The sequence below is a fragment of the Balaenoptera musculus genome, chromosome 4 (genome assembly GCF_009873245.2).
Source record: "Balaenoptera musculus isolate JJ_BM4_2016_0621 chromosome 4, mBalMus1.pri.v3, whole genome shotgun sequence".
NCBI lineage: Eukaryota > Metazoa > Chordata > Mammalia > Artiodactyla > Balaenopteridae > Balaenoptera > Balaenoptera musculus.
This window is the reverse complement of record NC_045788.1, coordinates 63,432,940-63,458,830: the sequence shown is the minus strand read 5'-3', so window position 1 is coordinate 63,458,830 and position 25,891 is coordinate 63,432,940. Positions and strand designations below refer to the sequence as shown.

Genomic DNA, 25,891 nt, shown 5'->3' with positions numbered 1-25,891 from the left:
TTATAATACACAAGCCTACCTCAGTCAGAGTTGGGCCAGATCTTTTCTAAGCTCCTTTTTCTCCCTTTCATTTCTAACTCTTATATTCAAGGCCTCTGGGTTTCCATTTTTGGAATTCTAAAATAACAATCCTAAATTGTTAGGATGAATGAGTCCCTGAAAGAAAATGAACTGTACAAATCCAAGCTGTTTCAAGAATAATACTAAAGTGTGGAGAGAGTGTAAACTTGAAGTAAATCTGAAACTAGTTCATCTGGGTCAAAAAAAAACCCCAAAAAACCTCTCTACTACCATTGGCATTAAATTATCTTCCTTATTTGAGTAACCAGTTTTCTATTTAGAAATGACTGTTTGAAAGATGCAGTTTCAACGAGAGGCAGCTGTTCCGTGATAGGCCCTCTTTCTGACCTGCAGTTCCCCTCTGAGTCAGGACATTCCTGATTTAGTACATTCAGCCAAGGTGGGTTCCTCTTACTAACATGACCACTTCTTTTGGGAGGAGAAAGAAAGCATTAATACAAAGAATCTCTTTCCTTCTATTTTAGCCAGATTTAGAATAGAAGCCCTTAAAAAAATCACCTGTCATTATTGTTAGTACTGGTAGAGGTGAAGAAAGGATAAGGCCAATGTCCTATAAATTCCATTTAGCAACTGCTCTTCCTAGTTGATGACCAAGGACATGACCAGCCAACCTCTTTACCCTGGCAAACTTGCCACTGGGCCATAGGTCCCCCCCCCTTGAGGACTCTTTGGCCCCTAAGGCCTCCCTGTGTATAGACCCATCACCCTGACCTCTTCCCAGCACCCTCCCAGCCTTTCCAGCCCCTTGTAGCAGAAGTAGCAAATAGATGGCCTCGAGGACCACTTCTCTTCCTAGCCAAAGCTATCCTCGCTCTGTCTGCGCTTTAGGACCTGGGCATCACCCTTGTCTTGGGTCACGTTTTCTCCTCTCCGGAGGCAGGGTAAAGAGGTAGGGGAAGCCTGGGGCACCCCCTGGAGGCTAGAGTGCCCCCCACATTTTGAGTGGTCAGCCTGGGTGGTACTGTTCTACCTTTTGGGTTGCAAGTGTACATTATACAGTGACCTGCCAAACTGACTTCCATGGGCAAAATTTAGTTTTTCATCTTCTGCCCAATAGTATTTCAGCTGGTGATTTGATTTTGAGATACCGTGTCCTGGTTGTGCCACCAGTGGCTGCCATTGCTGGAAGAGGCAGTGGAAGAGGGGGCAGGGGAGGGAGGAAACTTTTTGTGGGATGATATCATGGAGCTGGGCCTAGCAGAAGCAAACCTCCAAATCACCCACCTCCCCTCCCCATTCTATGAAGTTACTAGATAATATGAACACTCTAGTTCATATAAGACCCCAGCAGTGTAAGAATGCCCCCAATAAAGCCCTTTCCTATAAAGTATAACCCCCATGTCCAGTCAGTCCCTCTTTTCCACAGAGAAATTTAAGTCCCTTTATAAGTGTAAAACCACCATTTTCATCTCTTCCTGCTTTTACTCTAGCCAGAAGGGCTTTGTTTGGGGGTCTAAAGGAAGCTACAACCTCGGGGCCCCTTAAGCTGGAGCTTTGGCATCTTTGGAGCTGGGTTTCTCCATTGTTGAATCTATCTTGTGTCATATATTCCACATTCCAGGGAGCAGTAAGAGCATAAAATACCATAACACAGGCCCATCCAAACAAAATTTAGCAACATTTCACTTCCCAGAGCCAGTGTGAACACTGCAGCTTCTTGTCATTGAAGCACCAATCTCACATACAGCCAGCCTTTCCCCCTGAGAAAGCAGCATTCTACAAGCCCAATACTTGATCTGGGGCACAACCTAGACCCATGTTGCTCTTGTCAGCTCGAGTCCATAGCAGAGATTTAGGGTCACCCAAGGTAAACAAAATGGAAGAGAGGCCTACAGAGCATGGCCTCATGGTTTTAACTTCTTCATGGTATCAATTCTGTTGTCTAATTTAAAACCCAGGTGGGAGACATTCTATCAATAACTGTAATTCCTGTCTCCTGGGAGAAATTCCACTGCCTTTGCAGGTGACCTCTCAGAAGTTTCAGATACCACTCTTTACTAATGCTATTTATACCTTTTCAAAGTTGGGCCAGTTTTTTTTAAGCTCCTTTTCCTCCCTTTAATTTCTAACTCTTGTATTCAAGACCTCTAGGTTTCCATTTTCAGAATTCTGAAGTGATCGTCTCATGTCCCTGCGAACCCTGTTTTTCTGCCACCCCATTTGTGAATTGAGAGGGGTCTCTCTGGAGACAGTCTCCATACCACCTTTTAAAAAATTTTTTATTTTATATTGGAGCATAGTTGATTAACAGTGTTGTGTTAGTTTCAGGTATACAGCAGAGTGACTCAGTTATACATATACATGCATCTATTCTTTTTCAAATTCTTTTCCCATTTAGGCTGTTACAGAGTATTGAGCAGAGTTCCCTGGGCTATATGGTAGGTCCTTATTGGTTATCCATTTTAAATATAGCAGTGTGTACATGTCAATCCCAAACTCCCAATCCACACCATCTTTCAAGTTAAGTGCCTATCATTTTTTATAGGAACTCACCAACAAAATATTCCTGGGCTTGCATCCCCCAAAGTTTCCAGCTCTAGAATTCCAAATACTTGATATAACCTCATTTACTCTTATGATTAAGAGAGGTGTTTTCTTCCCTCGCCTCTTTTCCCACTGTAGCAAGACCTGGCTCTAGTTTTGTAGGTTATTATTTCACTCTGGTATTACCCAGCCATCTTCATGCAGGGTCATCAAGATTTGAATCTCGCTCTTGGGCTGGTCCTGTTCCAATACCAATGTAATTATAACCCTATTTGTTGGATCTGACAGTCTTTTCCCATAGTCCATGTCATGATAAGTTCAAAGGCTTTTTTCTTGAGCTGATTATGTTACCCCAAGTTTCTAGCTCTAAATCATGAAAAACAGAGTGGGTTTTTTTGTCCACACACCAATTCCTGAAGCCTCTCTTCTGCTGACTGTAGGTTTTTCCCACTGCTTGGGAGAAATCTGATTCCTGGAGCCAGATGTTCCAGGAAATAGTTTTATCAGTTCCTAATTTGGCTCTTGCGTTATTTATTGTACAGAAGATGATACTGGCCGTATAGGGAGGACTTCTTTAATTGTTAATTGATGAATTCTGCTACTTCATGGTTGATCTTACGTCCTGGGGCCCTGAAATATATCACCAGGTTGATAGTCAGTCCTTTGGTCCTTACTGAGAAACAGGACAAGTAAGGAAAGAATAAGCCGGAATAATCAACATATCCCCCCACCACCATGATTAATCTCCAATCTAAAACCCTGAATACTACCACTGTTACTCATCGTCATAAACCTTGTAGTTCTATTTGATTTCTGAAACTATGTGAATCTATTAGTGTGATGAAAACAAAAGTTACTTTAAATAAATAAAATCTTGAATACTGCCACTGTGACAATTGTGAAGAGATCTTTCCCTATACCTACTGATACCAGATTCTATCCCAGAACAGAAGCCTTGCTTTCTCCATGTAGGACTTTGCCCAGGACAAATGCAGCTATTCTTGCCACTTGAGATTCAGAATGAACCTACCCTGAAATCTCAGCCCCTGTATGTGGTATGCTCACCCAGATGTTGGCTGTACCAGATGTTTGTCATATTTCCCATGAGTTATGTGGAGAGCCTGTTTCCATACCAGAGTCCTGCTGCCATTCTTGATTCCCAAAACATAAATGCACAGGGGATTCTCCAAGCCAACAGACTTGAACACAATTTAGGTCTCCAGCTCCACACTCCTTTCTGATCTCTTAGCTTAATAAGCTAGGTTGGACCAGTTGTAGCTCCCAGGAACTCTTGTGCCTTTTTTCCCCAAGGCTCAGAGCACCAAAAGTCCAGGCCACCCATTTCAAGCTTCTTCTCCTGGCCCTGGCCCTGCTCAGCCTGTATGGGCAGAAGGAGCCAAACCAGCTGCTTGGAGGGAAGAATGAAGGAGAACCGCGAGGAAGAGAACTTTAATTCCTTTTAATTCTGCCAGCCTTCACAGCTTGGTGATGGCTGCATTGTGCCCTTCTGAGGACTCGGGGTGAAATCTAATGAGTTGTTCATCTGTTCTGGTAGTGTTCTAAACCTGTTGTGCATATACATTCACAAGGAGTGGACATTCTCCATTTTTTTTTTTGTCCAAAAATGCTTTGTGATCTTGAGTTGAGCTTATGTTTTTGTTCCTGTTATATGAGTATTAATATGTATATGGAACTACTGATCAGTTGTACTTTTGTTAATATTTTGTACTTGTGTAATTGCTGTCTTTTTACCCAGGCCATAGTAGAGGTGGCACTGGGCAGTAGTCATGGTGATAGTAGTGGCAGTTTTCATTTTGCCCTCTCTTGGGTGTTCCCTTCTCCTTTCTAAGTGGGCCAGGGGCAAAAAAAATATTTGAGAATCACTGGCTTAGATGTTAGAGTATGACAACATTTGTCCTTGTGTAATTTTAGATTGCCAGGGCTGTATTATCCAAACATGGTAAATGTACAGTATAAACAGGGCAGTCTCCTTCCAGTTTGGTAATAGGCCAGGGGTGACTTCCTTCGTGTGTAAATGCATGGTTTTGAAGTTCTTAGCACGTCTACTGACCTGTTAGTCAACCGTAAGATAATTTTTTTCTCCAAGTATCTTGGAGGAGATGAGATATAATAGCTGTTTTATCAATTTATTTTTAAAACATATTGCTACATTTACTTCATTTCTCTGTGTATAGATTTTTTTTTCCAAGTTATTGGAAAGTAAGTTGCAGGCATTATGACATTTCACCCCCCAGATACTTTAGTGTGCATCTCCGAAGGACATTCTTCTACATAGTCAAGAAAATTAACTTTTGTTCAGTAATATTCCCCAGCTGTCTTTTATAACTGATATTGACATTGTTATTGATATAGGATTTGATTAAGAATCACACATTATGTTTATTGTTATGCCTCTTTTATCTTCAATCTATAACAATCTGCCTACCTTGCCCCCTCCCCCCAATAACATTGACCTTTTTTAAGAAATGAAATTGAGTTATTTGTAGTGAGGTGGATGGACCTAGAGTCTGTTATACAGAGTGAAGTAAGTCAGAAAGAGAAAAACAAATACCGTATGCTAACGCATATATATGGAATCTAAAAAAAAAACGGTACTGATGAACCTAGTTGCAGGGCAGGAATAAAGAGGTAGACATAGAGAATGGACTTGAGGACATGGGGTGCGAGGGCAAAGCTGGGGCGAAGTGAGAGTAGCATCGACATATATACACTACCGAATGTAAAATAGTTGGCTGGTGGGAAGCAGCAGCATAGCACAGGGAGATCTGCTCGGTGCTTTGCGATGACCTAGAGGGGGGTAGGATAGGGAGGATGGGAGGGGAGGCTCAAGAGGGAGGGGATATGGGGACATATGTATGCCTATGCCTGATTCGCTTTGTTGTGCAACAGAAAATAACACAGTATTGTGAAGCAATTATACTCCAATACAGATTTAAAAAAAAAAAACACTGACTTTTTTTGCAGGGTCCTGGCCAGTTGTTTTGTAGTTGTTGACTTTTTTAGGGTACATTTCTAAAGGATATGTAGAAATGCAAACAACATACAGAAATGCTGACCTTAGGCCTGGAAATTCCCTATGTTTTGGGTTTTCTCACCTCTCATATCCATGTTATTATGTTGACCTCGAAACACTGGTAGAAGAACAGAGTGAATCAGATGGAGAGAGTTTGTGCATGTTTACTTAGTTACATGCATGTTTAGTTCCTGGAGAGAACTAAACATGCATATAACTAAGTAAATGAATCCCTCAAAAGGAGAGGGCTTTTGAGGGATTCATTACAATTTTTTAGCAAAGCTTACTAAATAGTTGATTTTACTATTTATGGATGATTTTTTGCTATATTCAATTTTTGAATTTATGTTTACAAAGGTTAGCTGTATCAGATATTAAAGAAAATGGCATAGTCCCCCATATCTCCACCAATTCTGCTTTTAGTACTTGTGCCCCTTAACTAAATTTGATAACATTTCAAATTTTTATTTTTGGCAACTGTTGCCAGGCAGAATCAATGTTAACCATCCATTCAAACGGGTTTGAGCATGTCTCTTATTTGGTTTAGAAATCTAAAAGGCATCTCCTTTTCCAGATACTCTTTTTAAGTGCCAGAACCTGTCCACTTATCTCATCTCCCTTAAACCTCTTTGGTTCCCAGACCAGGGTATTATCTCATGTCCTTGTCATTTGCTATAGCAATTGCAAAGAATATTGAGACTAGGAATATATTTTATGCTTGAAATGAATTTCTAATCTACTCAGGCCTAAAATAAAGACATATTTCTGACCCCTTCTAGTAGTATGGTAGAACTTAAAATAAGCCTCAGCCTGTCTACCCCTTTTTTCTTACTCACTAGCTATCTATGCTTTGTCTCAGAATTTGTCCAAAACAGGCCAGCACTAAGGAAAGGCAGCAGTATGTTGGAAAGTAAGCCTTTTGGTTTTGTTGTGCACAGAACTCAAGGGACACTGCACCTGGTGACTTAAAGCCCTCTGGTCTTTGCCAACTGGGTACCCTGACAAGTTAAGAGTAATCAGGGGAGAAGAGGCCACACCTGCTCCTTCCAGACGGCTTCTGCATTTCTGTTTTGCCAGTGTCATTTTTAAGTTCATGTGTCCCTCTGCCCTCTCCTTGAGTTCTACTGACAGCCACAGCCAAAGAGCAGTACAGGCAGGTGTCTCGGGCTCCTCCCCACCATCATTCTTGAACTAAACAGTATGTATTCCATACTATGGAGGGAAATGAAGCAGGATGGTAGTGGCCTAAGAGAGGAACAGTGACCCAAAGCTGGTGGCACAGGGAGTAGTAAGCTTAGGAATGGACCTTCCCTTTAGGATTATGGCTCTGGAATCCTGAGAAGTGTCTCAGCCATGACCGTGTACATCCACACCACGTTTGTTCACGAGTGCTGTGAGAGGCTCTGGAGACACGGGCTGGCCACCTGGCCACATAGCCTCATGGACATGCCCAAAGTCAACCTTCCATGTACGGTAAGAAGATCGTGCTGTCAATCGTGACCACATAAGGTCCTACCCTGAGGTCATGCCTGCACAGCTAATTTGGGAAGGATGAGTCTGTTCCAGATGCAAGTAATGAAACTGAAGAAGGTGGAGAGGAAAACCCCAAAACCAAATCAGAGCGGCGGCACCCGACAGAAGGCAGGCAGAGCCCGTGTGTGATGCAGGAGAAGTAGGATGGTCTTGGTCTCTCTCCCGCGCAGACCGCGGTATAACTGATTGGCAATTTCTTTAACACTCAGCGACTACATAAATGCTGTATGTATTCACAACAAAGGCTGTGGCGAATTGAAATTTTGATGATCACGAAACACCAAAGGAAAGGCTTATTATTAGACAAGGTGGTTTTTGTCTTTCTGAAAAAAATTCCTTTTGACTCAAACTGTCGTGCATCATAACATTCAACAAAAGTGTTTTCCTTTGTTTTGATCCTCTGTGCTGTAATAGTGAAGTTCACTGCCAGCACTGGCATGGGGTAGCTGCCTTGGACAGAATCCACAGGCCTGTACTTGTGGGCAGGAAACAGATTTTGTCAGCAGAGGGAATTATTATTTCTCTTGAATGGACTAGTTTGTCTATTTTTTTTTTTCTATTTTGAAACAATTGGGTTATATCTTTGAAAGACTGCTTCTACACCATCACAGAAGAAAGATTTTCTAAAGTTTGAGAAATCTTAGTATTAACTCAGTGATGCTATTTGACCAGGAGAGGGCTGTTTTTTTTTTTTAAATAGGAACAATTGAAATAACACATAGTAATCATAAGAGTACAGCTTGATAAATTTTCAAACTATACAAGCCTTTAGATCAAGACCTAGAACTTATCAAAATACAAGGAGACTCCATGTGCCCCCTGAACAGGCACCACCCCCAGACTCAGGAGTAACCTCCATCCTGACTTTATAAACACCATAGAGTAATTTTGTTTCCTTTTGAATGTTATTGTAAATGGGCTCATGTAGTGTCTGGCTTTTTTTGTAGTGTCTGGCTTTTATTTATGAGTCCGTGTTGTTAAGTGTGATTGTAATTTCTTCATTCTCATTTCTGTGTAGTAGTGAAATTTTGTTTGGGATTACATTGAGCCTATACATAAATTTGGGAAGAATTGATATCTTTACAGTATCAACCTTCCAACCTATGAACATAATATATTCTTCCATTTATTGAGAGTTCTTTGATTTTCCTCATGGTTTTATAGTTTTCAGTTTAGATATCTTGCATGTCTTTTATTAGGTGTGTTCCTAGGTATTTGATGTTATCTGTTGCTATTGTAAATGTATTTTTTGAATGTCACGTTGTTTTAGTTACTGTGTATATAAATCATTCTTTTTATGTACTGGCCTTGTAGCCAATGATCTTGGTAAATTAGCTTATTGATTATTATACTTTGTGGATTCTTTAATATTTTCTGTGTACCCAACCAGGCCATCTGTGAATAATGAGAGTTACATTTTTCTTTCTAATCTTTTTGCCTTCTATTCATTTTTCTTAACTTACTGCATTGGCTAGGATCAGGCTTGATTTTTGATCACTGTGTCAGATAGAAAAATATTCCAAGGAGTTCCCTAGTAAGAAAAGCAACTGTGAAGTTAAGTTGGTTGATCTCTGAACATCGTATCTAAATTTTAGATGGTATTATGATGGTCTACAAAGCAGCACATTGTACTTTGTAATGCATGCCCACAGGTATGGACTTGTATCTTGTCAGCCAGCCACCCTTGTCTTTCCTGCCCCTGACAAGCAGAGACTCTCATATATTTGTGCATGAATCCTTAACAGAGTTCTTATAGTCAAATAGGGGTCCAGACAGCTCACTCAAAGTGTTCTTGCCTCAGAGGTGGCATTAAGAGGGAATGTCAAGAAGCAGTTTCAGGAGGGGTGGGGCATTTGGGGTGCGAGATGGTATCCATGGCAACAGTGTGGCATCTGGCTGGTCAGTGACTGGCTGTAGAAGATGCCAGGCCTTCCAAAGTGCCTGCAGCTATCTGAATGAGAAGATTTTGATCAGCAGGATATAGAAGGGAGAATGAGATCTTCTAGATGGAATACTAGGATGGGAGGCAAAGACTGTAAGAAGTAGAGGCCACTGGAGTCAAGAGATGTTAGTTGCCAGTAGGAGTGAGGCAGGGATCCTGGGTATTTTGGTGGCCTAGAGATGGGGAAGGTGTAAGCCCTTGAGTGGATTCAGGTGTATCAGGTGTGCCTCCAGCTGGCGAGTGCAGAGTAAACATGAGGACACAGACCCTGATAATTGGCAAATAGTATTCCTTCATCTTCTTCTCTGGTGTTGTCTTCTTTCTCGACCTCTTTCTGTATTTCTTTTAATCCCTTTTTGATTTAGTCTTTTTCTCTCAGATTCCCTCTGGGAAGCAATATGATGGAATGACTAACAACTGTTTAGGACAGTATCCTGATCACTTACAGCTATGAGACTGTGGCAGATTACTTACCTTTTGAGCCTTGATTTTCTCATCTCTAAAATGGAGACAGTGAAAGTAGCTTTCTCACTGGGTTGGGAAGATTGAATAAAATAATGTATGTAAACAAACTGGTCAAAGCCAATGATAAGGGGTCTGTCTGGCTGCCTCTCTCTTGGTCTACCTGGTTCTTTTCCAGAGGTGTTAGTTCTTATCCATTATTCCTTTGTTCTAGAACACTTTCTCTAAACCAGATGTAATGTGGTATTTTTGTTGTTTTCATTGAAAAAAATGTCTATGTCCTCTATTTTTTTTTTAAAGGTTTTTTTTTTTAATTTTTATTTATTTTATTTTTATTTTTGGGTGTGTTGGGTCTTCGTTTCTGTGCGAGGGCTTTCTCCAGTTCCAGCGAGCGGGGTCCACTCTTCATCGCGGTGCGCGGGCCTCTCACCGTCGCAGCCTCTCTTGTTGCGGAGCACGGGCTCCAGACGCGCAGGCTCAGTAGTCGTGGCTCACGGGCCTAGCCGCTCCGCGGCATGCGGGATCCTCCCAGACCAGGGCTCGAACCCGTGTCCCCTGCACTGGCAGGCAGACTCCCAACCACTGCGCCACCAGGGAAGCCCTGTCCTCTATTTTTGATGTACAAAGTGGGTGGGTGCAGTATCTCCCATTGCTGTCAATGTGGTAGATCACTGAAATGACAGTGGGGGGCTCTTGCCTCCTTTCCCCTCCAATATCAGAAGCTCCAAGTCCTTGAGCAATTCCTTTAACTCCTCTGGGCCTCAGGGTCCTTATCTATAAATGTAAGGGCCTGAATTAAGTGGATCATGAGGCCCTAGTCCAACTCTAATCACATCTGTGGGAAGATGCTGAAAGTCAGACCTCTCACTAAATTATGCATGCCCTGAAGAAAGGACTGCCATGTCTGTTTTGTTTACCGTCATATCCCCAACACCTTCAGGATGCCTGACCCATGGAAGATGTTCAATGAATGAATGACTGGATGAATGAATGAAAGAAATTTTTACAACAAGGAAGGTGGCCCACGTTTGCCAGGAATTGTTCTCAGGGCACTGTTGGCTTTATGGGCTCATCTTCTATAACTGAGCTTAAACTCAAAGTTTCTAATTGTAGAAAATGTTTATCAACTCAAATAGTCAAGTAGCATCTCTTTTCAAACTTCCTAAGGAGTTCATGCTCCTCTTTTAATTGCAATTCATTGCCGTGCTTCATAGTCCTCAGTCTCTGTCATCGTTTAGTAAGTCGCCCATGCGAAGGTAAATACTCTGTTTTTGAAAGCACAGTGTATAATTACACAACATTATAGCACCATCTGCAAGGTGCTGTGCCATTTTCTTAACTTCTGAAGGCAGCATCACCTATCTCATTTTACAAAGAGGGAACAGGCTGAAAGCAAGGAGCATTCCTTGGACTTCTAAGTTCCTGCTTAAAATACACGACTAGCTCTGACTAGTGCATACCACCGTCAGGCTCCTTCATACATCCTCTGGCCCAGCAGTTCCTTTGGAGACCGAGCCTTCGTCCTAACCCCTCACAGGGCCCCTACTGGCTTTCCTGTCCGTTATCTGTGAAACTTCCAATTCTCGTTCCTGCTCTGTACCACTCTTCTCTCTCTCCCTCCTTCGAATGGTTGATTCCTGAGGGAAAGAATATTTATGACTAACATCGTGTCTAGCCTTGAAGGGTAAATGTGGTCCCTACCTTCAAGGTTAAGAATTAATTGGAAATATAACCCATTCAATCACTTATTATCGTAGTTGATTCAAGCTGCTATAGTACCACAGACTGGGGAGCTAACAAACAACAGAAATTTATTTCTCACTGTTCTGGAGGCTGGAAGTTTGAGATCATGATGCCAGCATGGTTGGGTGAGGGCTCCCCTCCAGGTCACAGACTTGTGTCCTCAGATAGCTGTGCCCTTGTGACCTAATCACCTCCCCAAAGCCCCTCCCCCTAATATCACATAGGGCATTAGGATTTCAACATATGAATTTTGGGGGTCACAAACATTCAGACCGTAGCACTCATCAGCTATTTCTTGAACTCCTCCTTTGGTTAGAGAACATAAGATTCCAGGTATAGGACAGTTTGGTGTGGTAGAAGATACCATACAATCAAGAGCCAAAATGGTGTAGTACACACTAAGAGTACTGTGTAGATTTGAGGGAATCAGGACATCCAGTTAGCCAAAAGCTTAGATTCTCTTTCAAAATGGGTATATACTATTCCTGAAGGCATTATGAAAGTTTGCTTCCTGGGAAACTTTGGTTTACCCTCTGTTGTTAGTCCTGTCAGCAGAGCTGGTAACTTTTATAACAATATTGTGAAAATGTCAAAACATTTCTAAAACCTGAAGTGAGAAAATTGAATAATGCCATAACTTGTTTACTCTCCAAACTTCGGTAAAACAGTGATTATAAATGATTTTCTTTAGATAAAGTCAGAAAAGTACTTTCCAGGACATGTAACTTCTGTTTACGCTGGGGCATCATCACCTTCCCTCATTATCTTGCCAAAACTTTTATGGCAGAAGACTGGTAAGAGGAGAAGCAATGACACAGGGGCAGTGCCGAGAACCACCAGAGCATCCACTGCATTGGAGAAATGGTTTTCTGTGTCAAGTCGTCAATTCTCCCTTCTCGTTTACTAACAACATTCTAACAACAACAAGCTTAGCCATTTTCTGTGTCTGAATGTCTGAAAACATTTGATAGCAATTGAGGGTTGGCTGCCATGATGTCACCATCAAAAAATCACAAGAGAGACTCTAATGACTTCTAAATATAATCTGCCAGTTCTGAACTTATTTTGCATGTTCGGGAAAAGCAGTTGGCATTATGTAGGAAAGGAATAATGAAAACCTGCCCTTGCCAGTCAGTCCCTGGCAGGACTTTGCTTTATAAACTTGTCATCTGTGATCTAGTCTTCAGTCTCATTTGTTCACTTCTGAGTCCAGAATTCAGGGGTTGGAGGAGGCACCTGAGAAACCAGTTGGTGGGAAGATTGTTCAGTCTTACCAGACAGGAAAGGGATGATCCTTTAGCTAATTCTCCCTAATAGAATCACTAAGAAAACCAAGCTCCTGGAAGATGGCTTATAAGTAAAGATTGAGTGGAACAGAAAACTTTAGTGGGTCACCAGAGCACTAAGCTCTGTTAGCTATTTAATGAGAATTTGGATCCAGTGGAGAACAGCTGGCAGGAAAGCTTAACTCGTTCCCCTCCCTCTCCTTCCCAGATGCTGGACAGAGAGTAGCAATTCTAGCCCGTAGCTAGAAGACAACCCTTACGACGCGGCATCTTTAGAGTTTGTTTGCCCTTCTACTTTGGGTAAAACGCCCTCTCTAAAATGAGTTAGTTCCTAGATACGGCAGAAAAGACAAAACTGGTTGGGTTTTGCCACTGCGTGTTAAGTCACCTTGGTTTGAAAAACTCTTACTCCTCTGCCCTCTCAGAATCACGTATGGAATGTGCAGTCGACTTCTAAACATAAAGCAACAGCTCTGTATGCTATCAATTTAGGAAAAGTAATTGGCACCATCTGTGAAAGGATTGGTTATGAGAGCCTGCCCTTCGTGGCCGGGTACTAGGACAGGCATGGAGCCGACACGAGCACAGAGGTTTCCAGGCCTCCTCCTGTATGCGGTTAACCTCTCCTCGGTTGTGGTTTGGTCCATCGTTGTATTCCTTTGCTTTTAAAAATTTTGAAATGCCCCTAAAACTGAGTATTTCTTACTCAGAGCTAATATTTAGTTGCTTGAGGAAGGACTTTTCAAAATCATGTATTTTTTTAAAAGTCATATATTTAATTTGTATATATGCCTCTGTATTTTGCCACAGCAATTTTAAGCCTTTGATAAGCTAATGTGTAATGTCTACCGGTATATTTTTGGTGTTGTTTTGTCCTTTTCAGAAACAAAATTGTTCTTATCTGCAATTCTTGGTATTCTATCACACCTGCATTTTTCTTGAAGATTTTTCATCACCTACAGGATCTTTAAGGGCCTCAGAGCTGCTAGGAAGCAGACCCAACACCAAAGAAGTTTGGTGAAAACAGACTTGGCTAATGTAAAGTGTCAGATGATGATTTCTGACTTTAAAGAACTTTTCATTGGTTTTAGATGGTAGGCTCTGTGTTAAGGGTTGGGCTTTCTCTGGCATGTGATTTGACACGAGTTCCAAGAACAATCAGCTAGTATAGGGTTTGCAGAAGGAAACATTGTGCTCCCTGTTAATCAGCTGTCCTCTGTTCCTCCCTCATCCCTCTTCTGATTTTAGTGGTGCTTCATGCCCCACCTCCAGCCAAGATCAAACGGGAGCTGCACAGCCCCTCCTCCGAGCTGTCGTCCTGTAGCCATGAACAGGCTCTCGGTGCTAATTATGGAGAAAAGTGCCTCTACAACTATTGGTAAGTGGAGCCAGAGGAAGGCTGGCCTGGAAGTGGCCGGCACACTGATTGCTTTCAGTATTATTCAGCAGATGCTCAGTGTAGCGCACCCCATCTTTCGTGGCAGTGTAATGATCCTCTAGGTGTAGCCAGTCCAAATGCGGCTTTGTCTGCACGTAAAATGCAAAACTGTTAAATCGGCTCTCCGGGGTACTGAGTTCATGGGGTACTGAGCCCTCCTAAGGGAAAGAACCTTGAATGCTGGGATATTTGATCTGTGGCTTCGAGGGAGGGAATATATGCTTCTTCATGTCTATCATATGTTAATGTGAACTTTAAGCACCAAAGAAGTAATCTTCAAATCAGAATATATGAAAAAGTCCCCATGCTTGTGCCCTTTACTTAAGAATATCCAAGCCCCAGGAATGAAGCTTTAATTTTAAATCATTCTTTGCTCTGGAAGATAAACACAGACCTGCCTGAAAGGGGGAGAAGAAGAGTTGTTAAGTGATGTTACAGCAGAAATTTATCTTCAATAAAGATTCTAATTCCTGGGAACCCTGGAATTCTTGGAGAGGGGGCCAGAAAACTCCTCCCAAGGCATACTTTCTCCCCTCATCTATCCACCCCTGCACACGCATACATGGAGAATTCTTTTAGAAAAGGGGAAAAAGGAAACCGGAAGCAGAGGCTAAAATTATCTTCGAGAAGAATCACTAGAAGTGTTAAACAAGTCCCTGTGACGCAGTGTGTTTGTCACTTTTCAGAGGTACAAATATTCCCTCGGGGCTGCCAGCAATTTAACTATGTTAATGCTGTCATTTCCTGGCAACCGTGGGCTGCAAGCTGGACCTGGTGACCATGCTAATGGCTTCATTGCAGCTAAATGGTTCCTTCTCTTTTTCTGTTTACAGTGCCTATGATAGGAAGCCTCCCTCTGGGTTCAAGCCATTAACCCCTCCTACCACCCCACTGTCGCCTACCCATCAGAATTCCCTATTTCCCCCGCCTCAGGCAACTCTGCCCACCTCGGCACATGCCCCTGCAGCTGGCCCAGTACCAGTTGTGGGCCCCACCCCCAGCCCTCATTCACTTCCAGAACCTGGACCACAGCAGCAAACCTTTGCGGTCCCCCGGCCGCCACATCAGCCCCTGCAGATGCCAAAGATGATGCCTGAAAGCCAGTATCCATCAGAACAGAGGTGGGTGCATATCTGGGCTTCCTTGACTGCCTCCTTCCCCCTCCCCTTTACCTCCCAGGGAGAGGGGAAGCAGTTAGTCATATTTACCAGGTACCTATAAAGTTCTCATTCCATTGAGACATCTTGTGAGGTAAGACTACTAATAATATGAATATGACCTGTTTATATATCACCCTGTACCTGAGGTACTGCACATGGGTTATAGACATTACGACATCCTTGTGAAGTAGGTAGGGGAGAGGTAGCTGGTACTCTCCCCATTGCAGAGGCAGAGGAAGAGGGGCCTGCTCAGGATGCACAGTCCATTGACCATGGCTGAGGGCAGGTTTCCTGGTTCCTCATTGGATGCTGCTTGCTAGAATTGCACTTTGGTTCATGCTACCCATAAATACTTTATTACCATTTTACTTACGTATTAGGGAAGATTGCTGAGTTATAGGAGGTATTATTACTCATTTGATTTTTAACACATTTTTACAGTAGGGGATTACCCAAGGACCTTATTTATAATTTTTCACTTTTGAGATAGAGATCTTGACTTCACTCCAGGTAGTTCTACATTCTTAATAAGGAAATTGAGGCATCAGGAATAACTTGTTCAAAGTCATTCATTCTCAGAAAAACTAAAATGTAAAAGGAATCTACTCTGCAAACACCAAACTTAACCTCTTAGGTCCCAGCCTTCAAAGTCCATTATCTGCAGTATTCTAGAACTTTGGATGCTTGTCACCTTCCTTTATACAGGATATTCTGCGGACCTGTCTTTTTTTTATTTCAAGTCCCTCTGGGATGAGGAGATAACATAGTGGGTAGTTGTCTGTGGTTACCAAGGGCTGCCAGGTGGTGACTGTTGTTTGTCCTCTCTGTCTTTCTTGCTCTGCATAGGTGGGTGTGGGGGAGGAGGACAGGAGAGGAAGGATGTATGAGTGTTTCTTCCCCTGGCCTGGTCCAACCCAGATGCCTGCTGGTATTTAATTGGAGGTCACTTTCTTTATTTCTAGATGAAATGTAGAAAAGTAAGCACTCTTGTCTGGTTCCAATTCCCTTCCCCCTTTGCTGTGAAAGTCACCATAAAGAACTACATAACTTGTTTGGTTAGTGTTTATTCCCCTGCTGAAGCCAGGGGGCCACAAACGCCAATGATATACGGGGCCTGAGGGGAGAGTGCTGACTGGGGGCTGGCTCAGTGGTGGGCCTTGCTTTCCACAGGGAGCTCATCTGAAGGAGACAGCTACCACGAAGCTTTTGCTAGTTCTTGCCTTGTAATAATAGCCTTGGAGTTTTTCAAATTTGGAAATTTGGATTTTTATGTAGAAATTTCAGGTTTGTTTGAGGTTTTTTTGTTTTGTTTTGTTTTAAGCTGACAACTAATTCAAATTTAAAACAGCAGTAACACTTTGCAGACTAAACAAAACCTCTGTGGGCAGAATCACCCTCAGGCCTGCCAGCTTGTGAACTCGAGCCTGGATGCCATTTTTATTTCAATAATTTTTCTGGTTTTATGTTTTTAAACAGTATCTTTCTGATTTTCTACAGGGATTATTAATTGAAGAGGAGGGTTGGGGTGGGGTATATGTTTGGTATTTGAAATAATTAACAAACTTTATATTTATTATACCATACAGAAAGGAAAATTACTTTGTGTTCCGTCTATTTTATTCCTATTTCCTCCCAATCTCTGTTTCTTATCCAGAGGCCTGTGTAAACAGATGGTGTCAATGGCTAACTACACTGGGGGAGAAATCCCCTAGTTCTGCTGTGGTTATTCATCCCCTTGCAGCCCTGGCAGACAGGGAGCCTTAGTCTCAGTGATGAAGTAGGTTTGCCTCCTCCCAAAAGGAGGACATTTGATCCCTGAAATTTGAGTGTCTGTCCTCAGGTGTCCCAAGGCAGGAGCCAGAAAGTAGGTATTTCTTTTGGGGGGTGATTCCTCCCTGAAATCTGCTTGTCCGCCTTGCACTCACTTCCCCTTCCCCTCTGCCTTTAGGAATGGTGGGTCTGAAATAAAAAGACCTCACACACACGGAAGTGATAGAGATCCTTAAGAAAATTGGGGTGAAGGGCAGGCGCCTAGAGAGGTAAAATACAAGCAACACTGGGTGCTTAGGCTTCTACCCCAGACCACTGTAGTGTCCAAGCTGAGGGTACACAGGAGTCCCCGTGGGGGGCTATTAATAATGCAGATTTCTTGCTCTACCCCAGAGATGGAGTTGTGGTTTTGGGGCAGGACCTGGAAATATTATTGTCACACTTTGAGACATCATGGTGCCACCCTCTCTTCTACCCCCCACGCCTACTCCAACCCATCTTTTTTTTCTTTTTAAGCAGCAAGTACCCAATACTCTGAATTTTGTTCTTATTGCCCTTGTCTGTTATTAATGAGATTTGATATCTGTGTGATGCAGAATACATCAAAAACATGACAATTGATTTTGCTTGTAGATACTGGATAGCGTGCATAAAATGAGACAAACTAAAATCCCTAGTCTGATTTTGTAAAAGTAATGGGAATTGTAGTCATGTATGATTACAAGCTTAATAATTACATATTCAATAACTTATACCTGCCTGAAAGTGGGGCAGATTACTTTAGTTTGTAACTGTAGCTTGTTCTTTGCTGACTTTTAATTTAAATTAGAGGGAATATTGCTTCAAAACTAACCCCATAACAAAAATGTGATATTTTGCAGGATAGAAGGAAATATAGTCTTATTTGAGCTTTTTTTTTTTTTTAACAGCTCTGTAACCAAGGCAGAGTAAAAAAACAAAAACCCCATTTTACAGATAAGGAAAAAAAATCAGACCTCAGAGCATCTAAAGGGCTTCCTAAAGGTCACATAGCCAAATACAGGGTCCTACACTTAGAAGCCAAAACATTAACATATAAGTACACCATTTTGGTTATGCTTGCAGGAGGAAGGTTGCTAACAATCTACTGAAAGCTGAGTAAGGGACCTTGAGAAATCCATTTTGACCTTGAATTTTATCTATCTCTTTATCTCCTAAACTACCAGAACTTTATCCATCTCTTAAACTACAAAATCCTACTTAATTCCCACATCACTTATCTAAGCCCACATTGTAACACCTATATTTTCTGTTTTGCTCACAGAGTACCTTATTTCTTCAGTTGACTAGAGCAAACTCTTTGAGGTTTAAAAATCATGACTTAGACCCCTTTGTTTAAACCACATTTAGCTCAGTATCTTGTCTTCAATGTTTATTGATAGCGATTGTTTGCTAAGATTATACTTTAAACAAGTAAAATATAATCCAGTCAAGAGTACATTCTTAATGTTTTGTATAATCTTAGTATATAATTCTTTACAACTCAAAATTCACTTTTAGAAGATAAATACTGTGTTTGAAAGCCGTGATTTATGTTCGTTATTTCCTCCCCTCAAGGAGGAGGAAAAAAAAAAAAACCATGTAATTTGGCATGTTCAGACATGTTCCATTTATCCTTAAAGAGCAGCTGCTCCTTGAGAAGGAGGAGTGCTTCTCATGCAGCTTTTCCACTCTCACAGGAGTTTTCACTGTGCTGTTTACGATGTTTACATGTGCTGGGTGGAGGAACTTAGAAAACATTCCTATGTTATGCCCATAGTCCTGGCCAGATATGTTTTCATCTTTACTATTCCATTTGTCATCCATCTCAAGTTGAGTCCCCACAATTCAACTGAAGAGACTCCACTAAGAAAAGCATCATCTAAGAATTTTGGAATACACTGCTGTCGCACTTACATGGCATCAAGAAGCAAAATCTCAAGAAAAGACAAAATTTAAGGAGATACCCCTGATGGTGGAAAAATCCTCTGCTTCTTGATGCTTCCTAAGGGCATCAGTGTCGCAATAGGCTATCACACTGAAATCGATAGTCAGAACCGAGTCCCCAGAGTCATCAAGAAAGGGTCTGTTGTGTGCCACACAATCTAAAGGAGTGAATGGCCTGGTTGAGAAGGTTCCCTCAGTGGTTATGATCGAAACTTAAGAGCTTAAAGGATGAGCCTACGTTTTCTAGAATTGTGATTTAATAGAAAACTATTTATTCCCTAAAGATGCTAGATTAAGAGATGTAATATATGCAAGTTTTTCTCTTGCTTCTACTTCCTCTCTTAAAGTCCATCCCTAATAAATGGCTATTCATTTTTGTCCTTCATATTTCGTAGTTTTTAGAGGGGGAAGAACTTGACAGTGAGTCACACTTGTAGCCTGTCTGACACATGCCTCTCCACACACTCCTGTTAACAGCGTGTTATGTGTGGCAGCGCAAATTCACTTTAGGATCCAAAACTGAGTTTCATAGATGCTTAATGGAACCTTCTTTGACAGACTGAATAATGTACTTCTAATGGTTCGAGTATGGGGTTTTTTTTCGTTCTGAATCTTAAAAGAGCTTGTTTTCTGCATTTCCCCATGTTTACTATAGGTTTTTTTGGGGGGTGGGGGGTTGATTTGGGGTTTTTTTAATTTTTTTTACCTTTTATCAAGCCAAAGGAAATTTCCTTCTTTCCCTAGTGTACTGACATTTTTTAATATGACTACATACATACTGAGTCTTATCAAACACTTTTTCTGCCTCTATTGAGAGGATCAAACAAATTTTCTCCTTTAATTTTTCAATGTTATGAATTACATTGAGTTATATGAAGCCAACCTCATATACTTGTGATAAGGCAAAATTATTTGTTATGTATTATCATTTATACATTGCTGGGCTAGGTTTTCCAATATATATTTAGGACTTCTGCATTTGTACTTATGATTAAGAATAATGTATACTTTCTCTTTCTTATATTGTCCTTGTTGGGTTTTAGCATTGAGGTTATACTCACCAAATGAGTAGAGGGTATTCTCCTTTCTACATATTCCAGAATAGCTCGTGTGAATTTGGGGTTTTCCATTCCTTGAATTTTTGGAAGAACTTACCAGTAAAACCATTTGGGCCTGATGTTTTCTTTGTGGGAAGATTTTTTAATTACTGGTTGCTTCAGTGTCTTCACCTTTTATGGTCTTGCTCTGGGGATTCCTATTTAATTGAGTGAATTTAATACATTATTTTTCTAGGAATTTTTCTGTTTTACGAGTTTTAAAATTAATTGGCATAAAGCTGTTCGTAATGTCCTTTTAACAACCTCTATAGCATCTGTTTATCCATTTTTCATTTTTGCTGCTATTTATCTAGACCTTCTTAGTCTTAGCAGATTATATCACTCATCTTTTCAACAAATCAACTCTGGCTTTGCTCATTCTTTCTATTGGATGTTTTCTATTTCATTGATTTCTGCTCCTACTAAAATGTTTTACTCTATTTTCTTTGCTTATTCTGTTTTTTCTAACTTCTTTGGTTGGATGATTTGCTCATTAATTTTTTTAGCTTTCTTTCTTTATACTATAACCATATAACCAAATAAAATTTCTCCTAAGGCTGGGGTGACCAAACATTCAGTTTTTTCTGGGTCACTTATGGTTTATGAAAGTAATTGCTAATAGCTTGCCTTTTCACTCCCCAAAATATCATGGCTGGGACAATCAGTTATTTGATCTCCCTTCCCAAGTCCTGCTTTAGCTGTATCCCACAGGTTCTGATTTGTGGTATTTAAAAAATTCAGTTCCAAGTGTTTTCTATTATTTCTTCAATCCTGGAGTTCTTAAAATATATATTTCTTGATTTCTAAACATATGGGAGTTTTCTAGCTGCCTGGACTATATGACTGTTATTTAAATGTCATCAAGAGGGTATTTAAAAACAATTATAGAAACAATTGTACAAATAGTATAGGCCAATGACTCTGGAGTTGGACAGACTAACAGCCTGAGATTGAATCCCAACTCTGCTACTTCCTATCTAAGAATTTTGGAATACACTGCTCTCTCACTTACGTCTCTCCTATCTGTGTGACCTCAGGCAGGCATTTAACTTCTCTAAGCTTTGGTTTCTTCATCTGCAAATGGGAGAATACTAGCTCATTGGGTGAATTAGATGAAGTCATATTGGCACAGGGAAAGTACTCAATGTTTCCATGACAATTTTATTTCAAAAATCACTTTTACGTTCTATAAAGAAAACTATCCTAAAGGAATCTTCCTTAAATGATGTAGATACTACAACAGAAACTTTAGTTGGTTCACTGTTTAATGTTAAGTTTTAAAAATGTAAATCTCCCTGTATCCCTAAATCTTTTCATCATTAGACTTACTAATGTTGTACACGTAAAACTAATACTTTCACCATCTAATCTCCTGGTAACATCTTGTATTTACATCACCTTTTTTCTTCCATATTAGATCATGAGAAATCAGACAAATATCTAGGCCTTTAAAGGACATATTTTGTTCCTCATCTCTTTATGTTTTACCATAGTTTAGATAGGCCAATTTGAGTTTAAGCCAATTTGAGTTTAAGCAATGCCAACAGGCCTCACAGAGTCCTGAGAGCTGTTTCAGAGTTCTTTGGGCTTTTTAGGGACAATGTGTGGGTTTTGTTTTGCAGCAGTGCCTGGCTCTTGGTATATGTCAGGAAAATCAATATTATGTGAAGTTAGGTGGTATGTTACCACCCGGAATAAAAGTCAGCATTCTCTTTCTGAGACAGGAGACTGACTAGGCAGCTAGGAGACTCTTATTTTGTGTGGAGGAAAGTCTTCTCCCAGCTCCTTAAGATCTTCCCTTACATTTGAATACCTTCTGAATTTAGCTTACTGTGGGGGTCAGGGTGGCATGGGGAGTTGATGGTGACATTTGACGGTAACATAAAATCAAGAACTCAGCAGCGTGCTGGGCCCTGTCTCACACAGTATCTTATGTAATCTTTACGACAGATCTTTGGGACAAGTAACCGGACTGTCCTTATTTTCCTGATGAGGAAACTGAGGCTCAGAGCATTTACGTAACTAACCCAAGGTCACACAGCTAGTAAGGGGTAGAGATTGGATTTCAGCCCAGTGTGTTCTGACTTCGCAGCCAGAGCCTCTTACCCAGCTATGCTGCTTCTCTACTTTCTATCTTCTCTTAGCTTTAACGGAAATATTAAGTACGTGGTGGTGGTTTCTTAGCCAATTTTCTGTATCATCTCTCGGCTAGCCTCTGAACTGTCACTCTGCTTCACCTGGCACCCATAGCCTGCCACTGTGTAGCCTTCGTTGAATCCACACTTTTCTCCTTTTTTCTCTAAGGATTGTGTTTACTCTATGTGTTGGCAGCAGAAACCGAAAAGGAAATGCAGAAAAAGCATCTAACGGTTTTCATAATGTAAACCAAATGTTGGTAGCGTGGGTGAGCTCTTGGGAGGAAAGGCGCTATATAAATCTGACAAATAAATAAATAACTGATTCTTTAAATAAACTGGCACTGAAAAAAAGCCTTAATCTGTAACCTATTGAATTTAGGCTTGCTCAGTAGTCAGAAGTCTCCTTTTGCTCACCAACTGTGAGCTCACTATGGCCTGAAATCTGTTGGGATCACGGGGTGAGGGGGTGGTGGAAGGGGGGAGTGGTTATCAGGAGGAAGAAGAGGTCTGTTAGGAACCAAGCCACCCCTCCACTGAAAATGATTGCCTGCCTCAGTAAACAAGAGGCACCTCTGTCATAGCTGTGCTATGTATACAACACATTCTTAGATACTTCAGAAGGATTGCAGAAAGGGGAAGGGGGTTCAAATGAAGGTCAGTGAGTAAAGTTCACAGAATGTATTTGAGGACAAGAACTGAATCACTTTACTAATCTCTGCAAATAAAAGCCATTATCGGCAGCAAGCTCTGAGAGAATCTTTCTTCCAAATATGTTGGTTTTGTGACCTACCCTTAAGCTCCCCTTTGCCACCCCCGCTCCCTCAAAACAAACTAGGACAAAACAATCCCAGTTATAGAATCTGTTCTGCAGATCCCAGGCCTGTAAGCTTCATGCATCCTTAAAGTTATGCTGGGGGGAGGGGATGAGGGTTGCCGGCTGGTGCCCACCTGGAAGTACCTTTTCCTGAGGGGGCCATAGCAGGCCAACTCTAGAGTTTCATTCTGGAAAGTGAGAAGATGAGCGCTGAGCGGAAGTGCAGTGATTGGGCCTGCCAGCTGCACAGGCTCTGGTTACAGAACTGAGCGGTTCGGTGCTGTCTCAGAGCCATCGAGGAAGTGATTTGTGGAGGTTACTTTGGAAGGTGCTAGGAAGGTTGCAGAGCGGGGGAGGGAGAGAACATGGACAGTGGGTGCCCTCGTTACTGTTCCTGCTAGCATAAACTTTGGGTACTTTATTTTAAAAAGCCCTAAAGAGTATCTTCACTTTCTTTTCTGCCCACTTCTTCAGAATTTGCGTTAAAAAAAAAAAATCAGGTGCAGCATGCTCCTGGTGCCTGTATTCTAAATGTCAAGCCTAAACCCAAGTTTCAAATTTACACTTCAAAGACCACAGAATGGTTTCCTTAAATAACAGCAACCTTGAAAATTGCGCTCCTGGTGACAATCCACTGTAATGCATTCAGTGCCCACTGAACCTTACAGAGTTCATAAAGCTTGTTTAAATAATTAGCCAGGCAGATTCTGATGCTTTTGGTGTCTGGGATAAAAGGATAAATATATATAAAATAGTTTGGTGATCTTCATGTTATAAAATGGTCTTGTGGTGCTGCTTTTAGTAAGATAGTAAAGACTCACAAAGTGAGAGCCACGCTATACCCTGATCTAAACAGTGTTTTATCTGCACACAAATCTCTTCAGTTTAAGATTTTAAGTCTTGATGTTCTAGAAATCTATTGGCCACCTGTTGTCACAGATTGATTCAGATCAAATTCAAATTATTTGATTAAAACTATCAACAGGATCAAACTAAAAGTAGAGAGTAAGACCTTAATATTATAGGGTTACATTGTTAACTTTTAAAACTTACTTTTTTTGATTACTAATGAAGTTAAACTTTTTGTCTATGACCATTTGCATCCCTTCTTTAGTGATTTCCCCGTTTATGTTCTTTACCCATTTTTTCTGTTGGCGTGTCCATCTTTTATTGATTTTTTAAAAGCTCTTTATAGCAACAGTATTAACATTACTGTATCTGTTAGAGATTTTTCCTCAGTTTGTTTAATTTGGGGTCTTGTTTCTGGTATTTTCTGACTATTATAGATTTTTTTCCCCCAGTTTATTGTTTTTCTTTAGGTTTCTGGTGTTTATTGACTTACAGAAATTTATACAAGGAGATATATCCGTATTTATCTTCATGATTTTTGCTGTTGGTATGATGTATTGAAAGGTTTTTCCTCACTCCAAGATATGTTTTCATATATATTTACTATCGTGGTTTCACATCTAAATCTTTATATAAAAATTTTGGCATGTGGTATAAAACAGGGATCTTTTTACCCTCTTATTTGAAATGCTAACCTTAACAAGTAGCATATTCTGGAATATGCTTGACAGTTTGTGACTTCTCGTTGGATTCCTTTGACATGCCTATCTTTCATTCTTTGTATTCCTATTATTGTGGCTTTATAATATTTGTCAATCTAATAGATCATTATTTCTTTCTTAATCTTTTAAAGTTTAGAATCATTTTGTCAAGTTGGTTGGGAAGGAGTTGCTTTTACAGAATAATTTTCAGTGAGTGAACACCTTCCAAGTCCTAAATATTTTCTTTCATTAGATCTGTTGCTTAGAAAATAGTTTTTAAGATTTTATTCTTGTATAGCCTACACATTTCCTGATTATTCCTAGGGATTTTATGGCTTTGATTGCTATTACATGTAGGCTTTTTTTTTTAAACTACATTTTCTAACTGGTTAACTTCTGGTTAAATACTCCTCTGTCTTTAAAAATTAATTCTGTCTACAGGTTAGAGAATGAATGAACAAGTAAACAAGCATAACGTGATATTTGCAAATAATTGGTCTTATATATTCAGATACGTAATCTGGCCCAACTATACACAGACTGTGCATGAAATTAAAATGGCATGGAAAATAAGATGCTACCATGTCATTGTTTTATTTATTTATTTTTTTGGCCAGTCCCTGACTCAGGAGGTTTGAAATGTGCGATATAATTTTGGGAAGAGTCTAAGATGTCCAGAAATAAGCATTAATAAGTACTTTGCAAATAATTCCATTAATCTGGACTTCTAATCCTCAATGCTAAATCATAGAAGGTATTCATCTTGTTCTTACTTAACAATGTAACCACTACTTTCTTCTTGCAGATTTCAGAGACAACTGTCTGAACCCTGCCACCCCTTCCCTCCTCAGTCAGGAGTTCCTGGAGATAATCGCCCCAATTACCACCGGCAAATGTCAGAACCTATCGTCCCTGCACCTCCCCCGCCCCCTCAGGGATTCAAACAAGAATACCATGACCCACTCTATGAACATGGGGTCCCGGGCATGCCGGGCCCCCCAGCACATGGATTCCAGTCACCAATGGGAATCAAGCAGGAGCCCCGGGATTACTGCGTTGATTCAGGTAAGCATAAAATCATGCCGTTCCTTTCTTCAGTCTCTCATTCATCTGTCAGGTTGTCACTGACTGTCTTCTATGTGCAGGGCTTTGGGGAGTAGTTTTATAAAATTTGCCCTCAAAGAACTTAGGAGCTAGTAAAGCAAACATGTCTATGCATAACTGAATACAAAACAAAACAGAAGAGCCATGCAAATGGTAGGAAGAGCAGTAGGCAGTCAGAAGTGGTCACAGTACATCTGAGTCCGAGCCTGAGGATTGCCGCCATCCAGTCTTGGTGATGTCCTTTCTTTTTTTTTTTTTTTTTTTAATTTTTATTTATTATTTATTTATTA

The 25,891-nt window shown here is 40.8% G+C and overlaps 1 protein-coding gene across 1 annotated transcript in view; it reads left to right on the top strand.

The window, feature by feature from the left end:
• Nucleotides 1–25,891, top strand: part of ETV5 (ETS variant transcription factor 5) — a 55,975-nt gene that overhangs the window by 13,269 nt on the left and 16,815 nt on the right. The window contains exons 6-8 of the mRNA XM_036851279.1: nucleotides 13,814–13,943; nucleotides 14,837–15,124; nucleotides 25,303–25,562. Of these exons, the coding sequence (XP_036707174.1) occupies nucleotides 13,814–13,943; nucleotides 14,837–15,124; nucleotides 25,303–25,562 (678 nt within the window). The remainder of the gene's footprint in view (nucleotides 1–13,813; nucleotides 13,944–14,836; nucleotides 15,125–25,302; nucleotides 25,563–25,891) is intronic.